The 13919-nt window shown below is 53.3% G+C and overlaps 5 protein-coding genes across 5 annotated transcripts; 2 read left to right on the top strand and 3 right to left on the bottom strand.

Moving 5' to 3' along the window:
• The first annotated feature begins 39 nt into the window (after positions 1-39).
• Positions 40-3620, top strand: BO82DRAFT_356551 (Hsp70 family protein). Its single transcript, XM_025635759.1, has 3 exons — positions 40-117; positions 235-338; positions 397-3620. Exon 3 carries the CDS (start codon positions 411-413, stop codon positions 3387-3389), a length of 2979 nt encoding a protein of 992 aa, XP_025489574.1. The 5' UTR covers positions 40-117; positions 235-338; positions 397-410; the 3' UTR covers positions 3390-3620.
• A 139-nt stretch (positions 3621-3759) lies between these two features.
• On the top strand, positions 3760-4630 carry BO82DRAFT_356552 (uncharacterized protein). Its single transcript, XM_025635760.1, has 3 exons — positions 3760-3878; positions 3945-4249; positions 4340-4630. The coding sequence occupies exons 2-3, from the start codon at positions 4061-4063 to the stop codon at positions 4607-4609; spliced, it is 459 nt and encodes a 152-aa protein (XP_025489575.1). The 5' UTR covers positions 3760-3878; positions 3945-4060; the 3' UTR covers positions 4610-4630.
• A 197-nt stretch (positions 4631-4827) lies between these two features.
• Positions 4828-6145, bottom strand: BO82DRAFT_356554 (uncharacterized protein). Its single transcript, XM_025635761.1, has one exon. The coding sequence runs from the start codon at positions 5998-6000 to the stop codon at positions 5200-5202; it is 801 nt and encodes a 266-aa protein (XP_025489576.1). The 5' UTR covers positions 6001-6145; the 3' UTR covers positions 4828-5199.
• A 2350-nt stretch (positions 6146-8495) lies between these two features.
• Positions 8496-11148, bottom strand: BO82DRAFT_385242 (SDA1 family protein). Its single transcript, XM_025638162.1, has 4 exons — positions 11015-11148; positions 10880-10915; positions 10531-10818; positions 8496-10468 (listed from the first exon to the last, which is right to left on the bottom strand). The coding sequence occupies exons 1-4, from the start codon at positions 11059-11061 to the stop codon at positions 8575-8577; spliced, it is 2265 nt and encodes a 754-aa protein (XP_025489577.1). The 5' UTR covers positions 11062-11148; the 3' UTR covers positions 8496-8574.
• A 403-nt stretch (positions 11149-11551) lies between these two features.
• Positions 11552-12705, bottom strand: BO82DRAFT_434269 (40S ribosomal protein uS7; the record flags this gene model as incomplete). Its single annotated transcript, XM_025640933.1, has 3 exons — positions 11552-12038; positions 12118-12301; positions 12560-12705. 3 exons carry the CDS (start codon positions 12703-12705, stop codon positions 11721-11723), a joined length of 648 nt encoding a protein of 215 aa, XP_025489578.1. The 3' UTR covers positions 11552-11720.
• Positions 12706-13919: the final 1214 nt, after the last annotated feature.

The raw sequence follows: 13919 nt of genomic DNA on the forward strand, positions 1-13919 counted from the left end.
CTGGCATCTTTCTTTTACTACTCTGTCCTTGTTCACCATATTCTTACTGCCAGGTGGCCAGTATTCTAGAGTTTCGTTATCTTCTAGATGGCTCTGCGGAGATAAAAAGTGCCTTAGGTACCTCTCTTCTGCCCTCTCCTTCCATAGGTTGCTTTCGCCTTTCGGTAACCTCATCTGCCGTCATAGTTCACTCACTACCACTAGCTTGCTAATTTCATGTCACTGTACCGATAGATAGACTGTCACTCGCTTGCAACGACCATATCAACCAGAGCACATCTGGTCACAGAGCTAGAGCTCGATAGATGCCAAGCGTTGCATTAAAGCGCCTCTCGAGGGTATGCGACCCTCCGCCGCAATCTGCTGATTTGGACGGGTGCTGACTTGCGTTCTCAGTAAACTCATAGATCATGGCTTTCAGAAGCCGTCAACGAACATATGGCTCCCTAAAGTCGCTCACATCCTCTCCCGTCCTCTCCTTCTTAATCGTTCCTTTCCTGCTGCTCTTTTTGAGCTTCCCGGCTCCCGCTGCTGCAGCGGGATCCGCCGTTCTCGGTCTTGATGTCGGCACAGAATATTTCAAAGCCGCCCTGGTCAAACCAGGAATTCCTCTAGAGATTGTTCTCACCAAGGATTCGAAGCGCAAGGAATCAGCCGCCGTTGCGTTCAAACCTACCCGTGAAAGCGATGCCCTGTTTCCTGAGAGATTCTACGGCGGCGATGCCCTGGCGCTAGCCGCCCGGTACCCGGACGATGTATACGCCAACCTGAAGACCCTGCTCGGACTCCCCTTCGATATCGATGACGAAACGATCAAGACATATCACAACCGGTACCCTGCGTTGCGACTTGAAAAGGCCCCCGGCGATCGTGACACTGTTGGACTTCGGAGCAACCGACTTGGCGAGGCAGAGAAGAAGGACGCCTTTCTCGTTGAGGAGGTTCTTGCCATGCAGTTGAAGCAGATTAAGGCCAATGCCGATACCCTGGCTGGAAAGGGATCCAACATCCAGGATGCGGTGATCACCTACCCCTCATTCTATACCGCGGCGGAGAAGAGAAGTCTCCGCCTGGCGGCAGAGTTGGCAGGGTTGAATGTCGAAGCGTTCATTAGTGATGGTCTTGCTGTCGCTTTGAACTACGCCACCAGCCGCACTTTCCCCAGCGTGTCGGACGGAGAGAAGCCCGAGTATCACATTGTGTATGACATGGGCGCTGGCTCTACCACGGCCAGTGTCGTTCGCTTCCAGAGCCGCGCGGTCAAGGACATCGGCCGTTTCAACAAGACCGTCCAGGAAGTTCACGTCCTGGGTACCAGCTGGGACAAGACACTTGGCGGAGACTCTCTCAACGACCTGATTGTCGAGGATATGATCGCAAATCTGGTTGAGGAGAAGAAGCTGACAGGCCGCGTCACCCCGGCTGATATCAAGGCTCACGGCAAGACCATGGCAAGACTCTGGAAGGATGCCGAGAAGGTTCGTCAGGTTCTCAGCGCCAACACTGAGACTGGGGCTTCGTTCGAGAGCCTGTACGAGGAAGAGGTCAACTTCAAGTATCGCCTTACCCGCTCTAAATTTGAGGAGCTTGCCGCGCATCACATTGCCCGCGTTGGAAAGCCTCTCGAGCAGGCTCTGGAGCTTGCTGGTTTGCAGATGAACGACATCGACTCTGTCATTCTTCACGGCGGTTCAATTCGCACGCCATTTGTGCAGAAGGAGCTTGAGAGTGTCTGTGGATCAGCTAGCAAGATTCGTACCAGCGTCAATGCTGATGAAGCCGCCGTGTTCGGAGCTGCATTCAAGGGGGCAGCTCTCAGTCCAAGCTTCCGTGTCAAGGATATCCGTGCCAATGATGCGTCGGCCTACAGTGTTGTTTTGAAGTGGACCTCGGAATCCAAGGAGAGACAGCAGAAGCTTTTCACACCCACCTCTCAGGTTGGACCCGAGAAGCAGGTCACGGTGAAGAACCTGGATGATTTTGATTTCAGCTTTTACCAGCAAGTTCCCCTCGCCGACAGCGTTGCTGAGACTCCTGTTCTGGGTGTGAAGACGCAGAACCTCACTGCTTCTGTTTCCAAGCTGAAGGAAGACTTTGGCTGCTCGGCTGCCAACATTACCACCAAGCTCACTATCCGCCTCAGTCCTGTTGATGGGCTTCCCGAAGTTGTAGGTGGATCCGTCAGCTGCGAAGTTGAAGGAGCCAAGAAGGGAAGTGTCGTTGAGGACGTCAAGGGATTTTTTGGTCTGGGCAAGAAGGATGAACAGGCTCCTCTGGGTGAAGAGGGTGAAGCCAGCGAATCCATTACACTAGAACCAGAGGAACAAGCTTCGACCACCTCTTCGGACGCATCCACTTCTACCACGACTGCCAAGGAATCGAAGAAGAGCTCTCCTCAGACCAAGCTCGAGATCATCCCTGTCAGCTTCACTACCACCCCTCTGGGGCTTCCTGCACCGTCTACGGCTGAGCTTGCTCGCATCAAGGCCCGTTTGGCCGCATTCGACGCTTCGGACCGCGAGCGCTTCCTCCGTGAAGAGGCCTTGAATGAGCTGGAGTCCTTCATTTACCGCAGCCGTGATCTCGTGGAGGATGAGGAATTCGTCAAGATGTTGACTCCTGAGCAACTGATTACCTTGAAAGAGAAGGCCGCTGCCGCCAGCGACTGGCTGGACGGCGAGGGCGCCGACGCCAAAACTTCACATCTCAAGGAGAGTCTCAAGTCCCTGAAAGACATCGTCAACCCTGCTCTCAAGCGCAAGAAGGAGAGCGCCGACCGTCCAGCCCGGGTTGAGCTTCTCCAGGATGTCCTGAAGAACGCCAAGACCGTGATGGACCTAATGGAGAAGCAGATTCAACAAGATGAGGACCTTCACTCGTCGAGCGTCGTCGCTAGTGAATCCACCGAATCGAGCTCGTCGCCATCGGCAAGCGAGACTCCCGCCCAGCCTGTGGATCTCGATGAGGACCCCTACGATACCTCCTCCAGCAGCAGCACCTCTTCCGCTCCCACCACCACCGCAAAGCCCAGTGGACCGAAGTACTCTATCTTCCAGCCCTACGATCTCGCCAGCTTGTCCAAGACCTATGAGTCTACGAACACTTGGTTCGAGACTCAAAAGACCATCCAGGAGAAGCTTACTGCCACGGATGATCCGGCCTTCACCGTTGCTGAGCTTGATACCCGCCTTCGTGAATTGGAGCGCGTCATGAACCGCATCTACGAGAAGATGGGTGCGGCAGCAGCCAAGTCGGGCAAGAGTGAGCAGACCAAGAAGAGCAGCAACGGCAAGAAGGGCAAGAGCAGTACCAAGAAGGAGCAAGAGTCGTCGTCGACGACGACGACATCTGCCGAGGCCAAGAAGAGCAACTTCAAGGACGAGTTGTAAGCCTCTGGCCGGTATGGTGCTGCTACATTGTTCGAGAAGTATGGATGGAGAAAATGGTGGGGAGTTAAGGTTGAGCGTTGACATTTTGTAACATTTTTTTTTTCCCTAGATCTTTCCAGCTTCAAAACCCTGTATCATGCTATGCTGGATAATTGCATGCTTGAGTCATGTATTGTACTTTCATAGTGGCTCCAGAAGAGGCTTATCATACTCTACGAAGGCTAACTTATTCACTCTGATACTGTACTGTATTGTTTCAGCGCTGGTCTCACCGCCTGTGTCCTTCTGGACCAGTGGATCATCTGTCCTCCGCCCAGCCCGTATTCGGGCAACCTTGGGACCCCCGCAATCTGGAACCCCACCTCATTTACTTAGTACTAATTCCCCCGCATGGCCAAGAGAGTGATATACAGAGCGAGAAGAAGAAACATCGAATCTGTCCTCAATTATCGCAAGCCAGAGATTTGGGGCTCAGAGTATCCTTATCAAGTACGTGAACCCGTGACCCTCAAGCGATCAGGCGCAAAAGCAACCGAACTAACCTCCGGACTACAGACGAGAGGACCTTCTCTACACATACTAATCTAAAGCACCACCACTTCTTCAGCACCCATTAGACCAACCCATGCTCCCCCAGCATCCCCCAATCAGCCCACTCCCCCAGAAACACAATGGCCTCCAAGCACACATCCATCCAAACCCACCAAATCACCCCGGAAGCCGCGGCCGCCCTCCACCACCTGCAGGGAGTCATCGAGACCGCCCCGGTAGCCAAAGTCGAAAAGAACAAGAACATCATGTTCGCAAACCACTTCCTGGACCAACACGCGGCGCCGTTGCTAAAGCACCTAGAGCTCGAGGTAAGCTTGCTTGCTTGCTTCCTTCCTTTGCCTTCCCCCCCCCTCAATTTTACTAAAATCCAGACTCTGTTTGCCTGACGGGGCCGCAAGGGCAAAACGCACCTCAGCTACATGGCGTGGAAGATCCTGGCGCGCAACACGATCCGGAACTCCACGGGCCCGCTGTACATCGTCCCCGTCCGGGTGGTCACCGGCACCGAGCCCCGGCTGGTGCCGAGGGACGCGGAGATGAGGCTCGCCCGGGACCCCGCGCTGGTGGTGCGGTTGGTGCCCGGGTCGTATGTGTGTTTCGATGGCGCGGTGGATCTGTTGCCCGGGTTGACTTGTTTAGTTATTACGAGGGTTAGGAGGCGGGGGTGATGGTGTATTGTGCTGTACGAGTGTATGTATATTGGTTTTTGGGGGATGGGGGTTGTGGGTATGGATGGGTATGAGGGAGTTCGGGGGTTTAAGGTTGGTCGGAGCGTTTTCTGTCTTTCTTTCTTTCTTTCTTTGTTTTTTTTTTTTTTTTTTCTATTTCATTTCTTTTGTTTTCGCTTGGGAATTGGAAGTCAATACGAAGCACACTAGCTATACATGCGACTCGTTTTCTTCGATTGGTACTCGTGATGATGAGGTGAAGGAGGATAAGAATATGTACAGTACAACAAATCCGGCACCCAAAAGTCCATCCCACACCATAATAGCATAGCCTAGACCCATCATAGCAAAACTCCTGCTAAACCCTTTCCAGCATATCATCATGGCCCTGGGCCTGAGAATCACTGGAACCAGCCAGTAAACGCCCCCTCGACAAAAAAACTAGATACAAAAAAGACAAAAATACAAACAATGGTAACGCTGGCTAAAAAACAGAGACAACCCCTTACGGAGCACAACATCATGATCCAAGCCCTTCTTCCCACCTCCCAACCTTCTCAGGCAAATATTACCAGCCAACTACCGCAAAATCAAACACCCCCCATCTCCACCTCCCTGCACACCCCCAGAGACCCATCGAACTCATACCCGTCCACCTCCTCCCGACTCCTCAAAAACGCCGGTTCCTCGAAGTCAGGCCCGAGTTCCACGTCAGCAGTGCAAGCACCACCCCGCCCGGTAACCACAAACCGCCTCCGCAGGGTACCATTGTTCTTACTCCGCGGCGCGAGAATTGTCCTCCCAGGAACCGCAGCAGCAGCAGGCTCTGCCCGGGAGGTCTGCTGGCCCCACGTCTCCGCGCCGGGGAAGTCCTCCATCTCACTGTCACTCTCATTGCTGTCGGCGCGGTAGGAATCGAAGTCCCCCCGGCCGCGCTTCGTACCCGTGAACGGGGGCGAGGAGGCGGAGGAGGTGGACTCCTGCGAGCTGGCGGGGAGTGAGAATGCGTCGCCTTCGTCGGTGGTGATCAGATGGCCGGACGGGTCTTGGTCTTGGTCATGGTGGTGGTAGGATGGCGGGGCCCCGTAGAGGAGGGCTTTGCTCGACTGGGGGTGGTGGGTCTTGTAGCCCTCGGCGATGGACTTGCGGACGCGCATGCCGACGGAGAGGAGAGAGGCCTGGACCTTCGGGGCGAGGGTCGGGGTCGGGGAGCTGGTGGAGGTGGAGTAGTGGTTGTGGGTGTGGTGGGCGGTTTGCGAGGGGTGGGCGGTCGGGTCGCTGGCTGTGGTGAAGAAGCTAGTGATCGGGGGTTGGAAGCGGCGGCGTTTGGAGTTGGGGTCGTTTGTTATGGTCGCACTAAGAGTGCGGTGGATTGAGGCTGAGGGTGACATGGTGGGATTTGACTTTTGTGAGTATTTGGTGGGCGCGACGGTGGGTTGTGAACCTGTGATAGAGAGGAAGAGCCCTGGGTGGTGGGGTGTGGGGTAGTTTGGCGGGCGGAGTTTTGTTGGAGTAATTGCTTAGATATAATTAAAGGGCGTAAAAGAAAGTAAAGCCTACTATGGACACTATGGAGTAGTTGTCCAGTTGTTGTAGCGGGGGAGTTGAGAAGAATGGAGAGGAGAGTATGAGAATGAGATGAAGAAGAGGAAGAATGATGCAGACGGCGGCGAAGGGGGAAGAAGTAAATTGAAGGCTGGGGTTCTTCTTTGGGTCGCATCCCGCGACGCGCTTCCGACGCGCTGCTTCGGAGTCCGGCACGTGTCACATGTCACGTGTCATGTGCCATCCTTAATTTATCCCTTCTGGGACTAGTTTGTTACGGCATACTATGTAGTACTATTTACATGTAACTTAGTATACTCGATGTCACATAATCACAACATGCTATCGACTATATTTCCTGTCACTCACCCTTGGTAGAGGTCTCTGTTTTCCAGACTTGCCACCTACGTGATACTGCCATCTATCTATGGTCAGACTAGAGATTAAAACCCAGAACGCTCTCGCCTCCATGTCATTATTTATCATGAAGTCTCATCGGAACAGGATTCCGCGGAACGACCGATTCTTGAAGTCACCATGAAGCATTGAAGTTACTATAAAGCAAAGGTTCTTCCACTTCCCTCTCTCCTTCTCTTCTCAGCTGAATGTCCCAGGTACTTCACCACATCGTAACAAGGAGATCACTTGCTTCAAACTGCATGCGATGCAGTCTGAGAAGCATAGTGACCATCACCCGGAGTACTTTCGAACCCCAGATCGCAACAAGGCGATAACCTGCTCGATGATGAACAAACCTGCATGTGATGCAGTCAGTCTGAGGGGCACGCTGTCTCTATTCAACTACAGCAAGAAATCAGCCGAGGCTGAGCATCATCCGCGTTTCTCTTCTCATCACTGGCCTGGACCTCAGAAAGTCGTAACTGTGGAATCACTTGCCTCGATGATGAACAAACCTGCATGCAGTGCAGTCTGAGGGGCACGGTGGTTCTATTCACATAAAGCAAGAGATCAGCCGAGGCTGAGCATCATCCGTGTGGTTCTTCATCATTGGCCAGGGCCTCAGAAAGTCGTAACGTTGGAATCACTTGCCTCGATGATGAACGAACCTGCATGTAATGCAGTCTGAGAGGCACTTTGACCCTTGGACACGCCAGCTGAAGGAGCATCATCCCCTAAACTGGGACTGACATGGATCTTCAATCGGAACAAGACAAAAGCCTGCATTGGTCGCTGCACTGCGCCATCCGACTGCTCAAAAACGCAAGGCGACGAGAAAAGATAGAGATAAGTCCAGAATGGAGGGCGTCCCCGGAAAGAGCCAACATAAATAGCATTGACATTGTCTAAATCATGATTTTTTAGGAAGTTACTATGGAACAACAACGGCACCGACGCCGCCTGCTCTTGCTCATCTACGATCGATATATCTCAGGAAGTTACTATGGAACCATAACGGCATCGGCATCGCCTGCTCTTGCTTAGCTACGGCCAGTGCACTGCGCTCTGAAACACATCCAACCCGGAAAAAAAAGCTCTTAACGTGCTCGTCGCACTGTCCAAGTGGACGGGCCTAGAAAACCCTTTTATGGTGCTACTGCGCGGGCAGGTAGACATCCTTGCCCAGCGGAAAGAGCTGTCGCCAACCGATAGGAAGATCTTGAGAAGTCTCCGGTGCATCAAGTTGTCCCACCACCTTTCTAGGTCTCACATGTCAAGTGATGGGTCTTTCGGGGGTTGACAAGAATACGAGAATGATTTCGCTGTCTACCTCCTCCAAGGGTACATCTTAACATACTTTCATCTGTGGAACGAGGCCGGAACGGCCAGATTACAAGCTGGTGTGCGAGGTCCCGGACGGCTCAGGCTAATTAGGGCATCATCTGTAATCCACCATGCCGGTGAGCTGGGGAGGCGACGTTACTTGGACACGATCCCTGAGACTTCTCTCATTCAATGAAACTCCTTTCAAGGCCCACAGCCGTACGTAGGGTCCTTCCCTGCTGGAGAGTCGGCTCTGCAGCTTCCAGCCCTAGCTCTGCGTCTACATAGCGTTTAGGAATAGACCCTCATGGGTATGAAAGTCACTTAGATACGCCCTAGTTACGCTTTGACTAGGGCACGGGAGGGACGGCACTGGCCTTTGCAAGATGCGGTTCGTCTGATCGCCCTTGCACAAATGCAAAAGATGAACTAGTACTGTACATCGAGCATGGTGCGATGGAGGCCACTCTTCCTAGAAATGCCGCCAGGCGTACTGCAGTATCTAATTGATGTGCCTTTCTCGGTTCGGAGAGCTCTACTTTCTGGCAGTCAATCTCTCCCCCTAAAGTCTACAGGGTGTTACGTAGCCTCACGTATACTGTCGGGCACCATTCGCATAAGCAGAGTAATATATATTTTGCAAGCTTCTCGACGATCTACAAAGCAGAAATAAAACAAGGGTATCATCAAGATATACCTCAATTGCCAGTGTTTCCCCGGCGACCACCACGCTTCGCCCGCTCCTGGTGCGCCTTCAGCACCGCCCGCGTTTGCACCAGACTGCGCTTGTTCTTGCTCTTCGCCTTGCCCAGGGTCATCAGGAAGTTCTTCTTGCGAGCCTTCTCCTTGTTGGTCGTACTCTTACCCTGGGCGTCCTTCTTCTCCTTGCGCTTGGCGGTCACACTCTTGTGATCGGCCCGATCGGTCTTGCCCTCCTTGGCATGCGCGATGCGTTCCTCGCGCGTGGCCTTGCCGGCCGACAGAGCGGCCAGACCCTCGATCTCTTCAGCCGTCAGGGGGTCGTCGTGGTGGCGGTTGCTGGCGGATTGACGGCCCTTCACGCCCGCAAGGGCGTTGACAGCCGCTTCGGTGCGTAGCTCCTGCAGCTTCGCCAGATCGGCAGGCGTCAGAATACGTGTAGCTGCCAGGCTGAGCTTCTGGTCCAATTCCTTCTGTGCCTGGGACGCTTCGGTGGTCGCCTCCGCGGCAGTCTCCGCAGCCGTCTCTTCATCCGACTTGGCCTTCTTCTTCGGACGTTTGGAGTCTTCGTCGTCGTCATCCGAGTCGCTTAGCTCAATCTCCGCATCACTCTGCACCTGAATCCAGCCATCGGAGTCGTCGCTGTCCTCGTCCTCCTCGACATTCCAGGCATCCCAGTTATCCTCTTCGTCTTCCTCTTCGTCATCTTCCGCATCGGAGGCCAGACCCTTTTCGGCTCTCTTCTTACGACGTTCCTCTTCCTTCCATTGCTCGAGCAGCTCGATGCCCTCGATACCGCCGGCCGCTTGCTCGGCGAAGCGTTTCTCCTTCTTTTCTCCTGACCGCAAGCCCATCGAGGCTTCCTTTCCACGGTCTCTTCTCTTGAGCCATTCGGGGTTGAGTTCGCGGAACAGACTGAGCAGACCACGAGCAGCCATGACCACTCCCTTGTCCTTACTCTTTCGGTACATGACAAGATCTTGCAACAAAGTCTCGTTCATCGCCAGGGGCTGGCGCGCGCAAATCTCTCTGATAGCATTAAGACCGGCGGATGCGACCTCTGCTGCTGACGCTTCGGAAACGAACTCGTTGGCAATCTTCTGAACCAATGGCTCAAGGTCATCGGGAGGAACCAGATCGTGGGAGGCCTGCGCAAGGGAAGCCAGGAACGAAGTGACGGAAGGCTGGCGGGGCGTGAGGTATTTTTGGAAGTAGGAGTACAGGTGCATGATGTGAAGCTTGTGCAGACCGACCAGGCGAGTCACAAGCTGAAGAACCAACAGCTTTTGGTCCAGATTTAATTTGGACTTGGTGCTCTGGAGGTGCTTGGAGAAGAGGCTTTCGGCGTATCCCTGGGGATCGTGCAACAGGTGCAGCGCGGAGAAGTTCAGCGGGTGGGGTTGGTTCTTCTTGCGCTCACGGCGCTTGACGGTTGCTCGGGCTTTCTCGACAGCGCGAGCCTTCTTTTTGGTCTTCTTGTTGATGCCGACAATATGCTTGACTCTGCCCATGTCGATGGCCTCTTCATCGCTGCTCTCATCCTCCATCTCTTCACGCTCCTTATCACCACCCAGAAAGAAGCGGATTCCGCCCACAATGACCTTCTCGTTGGTCGCAAGACTAGCCTCTTTCATGACTTCGACAGCCTTGGCATCGGTCCAAATCTGGCGCTTCCACAGTTCGCGTGTAAGCTTGATAGCCCACAGACCCTTGGAGGAGGTGCGGTCGGAAGTGACTAGGTTGTAAAGGACGGTCTGCATGGTACGGTTGAGTTTATGATTCGTAGACTTCGCATTGGAAGATCGCAGGTCCATCAGGATCTTCTGGAACAGTAATGCGCGCAGTGTCTTGCTGGGCGTGGAGATGAGAATAGGGAACAGCGTCTGAAGGAGTCTAGAGAGTTGCACGGATTAGCGGTAGCGCTCGATTGGCCAACATCTGTCAGAAGGACTTACGTCGCGGAATCCAAGAGTTCCTTTTTTCTCAGAAGCACCAAGCTTCCGACGATCTTCTCCCGCAACTCCGCCTGCAAGATCAAGTGATGCTGCGTCAGGATATCCATCAGTTGTTGAGGAAAGTCCTTGGTAATCTCCGGGTAGCAGTCGGCCACGTGGGCGATGAAATCGATCAATTCACGAAGCGAGATGATACCCGTGTCCGTGGCCGACGAAGGTGCCGCCATGAAAATCTCGCGGTGACTCTCATATTGGTAGTGCTGAGCGCGGAAATCCTCGATGTAGGACCTGACAGAGGCACCCTGGTTAGCCTACTTCATGAGGATTTGCATGGAAGGGCATAACTTACTTGGGGTCTCTTCGGATCTTGTGTTGCAGATTGGGCCTGGAAAAAGAGAGATCGCAACGTGTCAGCGATCGTGATGAAGTTCTCTCCGAGTCGACGGGTAGAGTTTTCTCTGTCCAGACAGCGAGGGGCACTTACAGATCAGCCTCAACCTTTTCCAAGGCCCCTAACTTCCTCTTCACCATGTTTGCGATTGGATGTGGTGAGAATTAGAGGAGTGATATGGGTTGATGGGGGAGGGGGAGGGAGAGGAAGGAGATGGCAGGTGGTTGGCTCTGGCTGATAACAGACCCAGAACATTTTTTTTTTCTTCCTGCTAGTACGGGGTTCTGGCCTATCGATAAGCGATCAGCCAAAGGCGGCGACGGCCAGTCCCTGCGACATCAGATTTTGTCTATCAAACACTGCTGCGCTTGCCCCACGATTATGGAGTGGCCTTTTCACACCTCTGTAGGTGGATTTGCATACTGTGTACATACTAGGTAGATAGAGACAGATCTAGACTGCACATAGAGTCGTTGAAGGAGTTCATCAAGTGTGTTCAAATACTACAATGGCTGACCGAACATGAAAACAGGTAAATAAAATCTTTTCGTTTAGAGTTAAAAAATGGTAGGTTCTGACTCCGAAAGCCAGAGGTCTTCATGATCGCATCTCAACTACTGTGGAAGGAAAGCCGTCCAATTCTCTCATTTTTTGAGGATCTCGCTCCCTCCCGTGACTGTTTTCAGGTATGTACAGTCGCGCAGATGCATGCAAATCGACTGAATCCTATCGAACCCCCCGTCCACTCCAGTACACGCAAAACCAGAACCAAACGGAGAATACGCCCAAAGTTCCCACTTTACCGGTTGCTCTTGGCGACACGCTCGAGCTCGTCCTTCTTCTTGATGGCGTAAGAGTTGGAGCTACCCTTGGCGGCGTTGATGAGCTCCTCAGCCAAGCACTCGGCGATGCTCTTGATGTTGCGGAAAGAGGCCTCACGAGCACCGATGGTCAGGAGAGCGATGGACTGGTTGACACGGCGGAGGGGAGAGACATCGACGGCCTGGCGACGGACGGTACCGGCGGAACCGATACGGGTGCTGTCTTCGCGGGGACCGCAGTTGACGATGGCATCAACGGCAACCTGGAGAGGGTTCTGGTCGGTCATGATGTGGATCTAATGCGAACTGTTAGCGCCTTGTCCGAGGCTGATTTCGGTTCTCTGCCGGTGAGAGTAGTGCTTCGGTGGAACATACGATCTCGAAAGCGTGAGCAACGATGCGGACAGCCATGAGCTTCTTTCCGTTGTTGCGGCCGTTCATCATGAGGGAGTTGGTCAGGCGCTCGATGATGGGGCACTGAGCCTTGCGGAAACGCTTGGCGGCATAGCGACCAGCGGAGTGAGGAAGGTAGACAGGGGAGCGGATCTGGATGTAGTCGCTGGTTGCGTGAAATTCGAGTCAGCATATCTCGTTCTGAGTCTTTTGCCAATATCTCTTGTCCAATCTATTCCGAGCCAAAATCCTTTTTTTTTTTTTCGTTGCGCAAATCCTTCCGCGTCGTGTTCTGCTTGGATTCGAATCGACCGTTGCCTCTAACCCGACAAACAGGCTGGTGCAAATTTGTTTTCCTCCATCGAGCCAATCCGTTCCTCCTCTTCGTGGTAATAACAATTGCGATGAAATGGGAAGCACCTACGTCAAGGAGATGTCCCGGATCTCAACATCCTCGTAGCTCCACTTGTTGAACAGCTTCACGCTGCCCTGCTCGGCAAGAGCATCCTTGGGCAGGACCTGGAAGGCCGCAGCAGGGTTTTCGACCTCGACTTCGCCGTGTTCAGACATGTTGGACGACGTATGCACCTGTTGTCGAGGGAGGGATACGTGAAGGGGTGGCGGACGGTGTCGTTGGGTGATCCTGCAACGTCGACGAATACAGTCGGTCGGCTGAAATGTGTCGCTGAGCCCACGGAAATTCGAGGTGCGACTCGCTTAGCGGTGGGTGGGTTTAGGGCAGGCCCGACCGCCAATGGTGTCGGTGGTGTCATGTGACCGAGCACTAACGGGTCTGCTCCGGTGCACCAACCCTGAACGGGGTTAGCCCCTGATGACCCGGTAGATAACCACATCGGACTCCGCTTTCAACCCACCGGCATGTTACGAACCATCCTCCATGATCTAGACTGTATTCCGCTGGAGGCAGGGCCATCGATACTAGCCCGTCACTTCACAACCGGGCGCTCAAGCCTAATTACCAAGTTTTGCCACATACACGCTCGAAATATCAGTCTTCGGCCAATCGCTTGGGACAGAGTCCTTCACCATTGGTCAGCATCAGCAGCAGTATGCGCTCGTTGCTTTAGACGATCGATTTGAGACAGACCAAAGACCGCTTCTCGGATATCTGACCTGGTGGGCATTGCTGATGCTAGACTTCAAGTATAGAACGACAGCCTCAATGAATCGATTGCCCTTAACCCTAGGATGGAACATTTGTCTGCAAAGATCTTTGTCCTCGATGACTTACAACGATGTCTTTTAAATTGGAGAAGCATCACCACGCCAGTGAACAGATCTCATGCCGGTTTGACTGGGTAGATCTCGAATGATTAGGTGAGGATTGCGATCAATGACCACGATCAATCAGTCTTGCCATGAAGAGTCATCATGACCTGCATTAACAGGTAATCAGGGCCAGAGAGAGCGAGTCTTGAAGCACAAACCTTCAGACGATCTCGCAAGAAGTGGAATTCTCTGATGCCGGTTTCCAAAAGGACTCCATCCAGCACTCGCTTGATGACAGCAGCTCTGTGCTCGGTCGCATTACGAGCATGGAATTCATGCCATTGAATCAATAGCCTCCTCTCACCTGGAGCAGCAGGACGATCATGCCTATTTCTATGCCATTGGTGAACAGGGTACGAGCCTCTGTTGATCTGATCGGAGTAGACTTTCATGGCACGTATCACAGTGGTCGTAGCAGACAAACGAGCCATGTAGACAATAGGGGACTAATTGTTATAAGAGCATGGTCGGACTCTAGTTCCATTCTACCAGCA

The sequence above is a fragment of the Aspergillus uvarum genome (assembly GCF_003184745.1).
Source record: "Aspergillus uvarum CBS 121591 unplaced genomic scaffold BO82scaffold_47, whole genome shotgun sequence".
NCBI classification, from domain to species: domain Eukaryota; kingdom Fungi; phylum Ascomycota; class Eurotiomycetes; order Eurotiales; family Aspergillaceae; genus Aspergillus; species Aspergillus uvarum.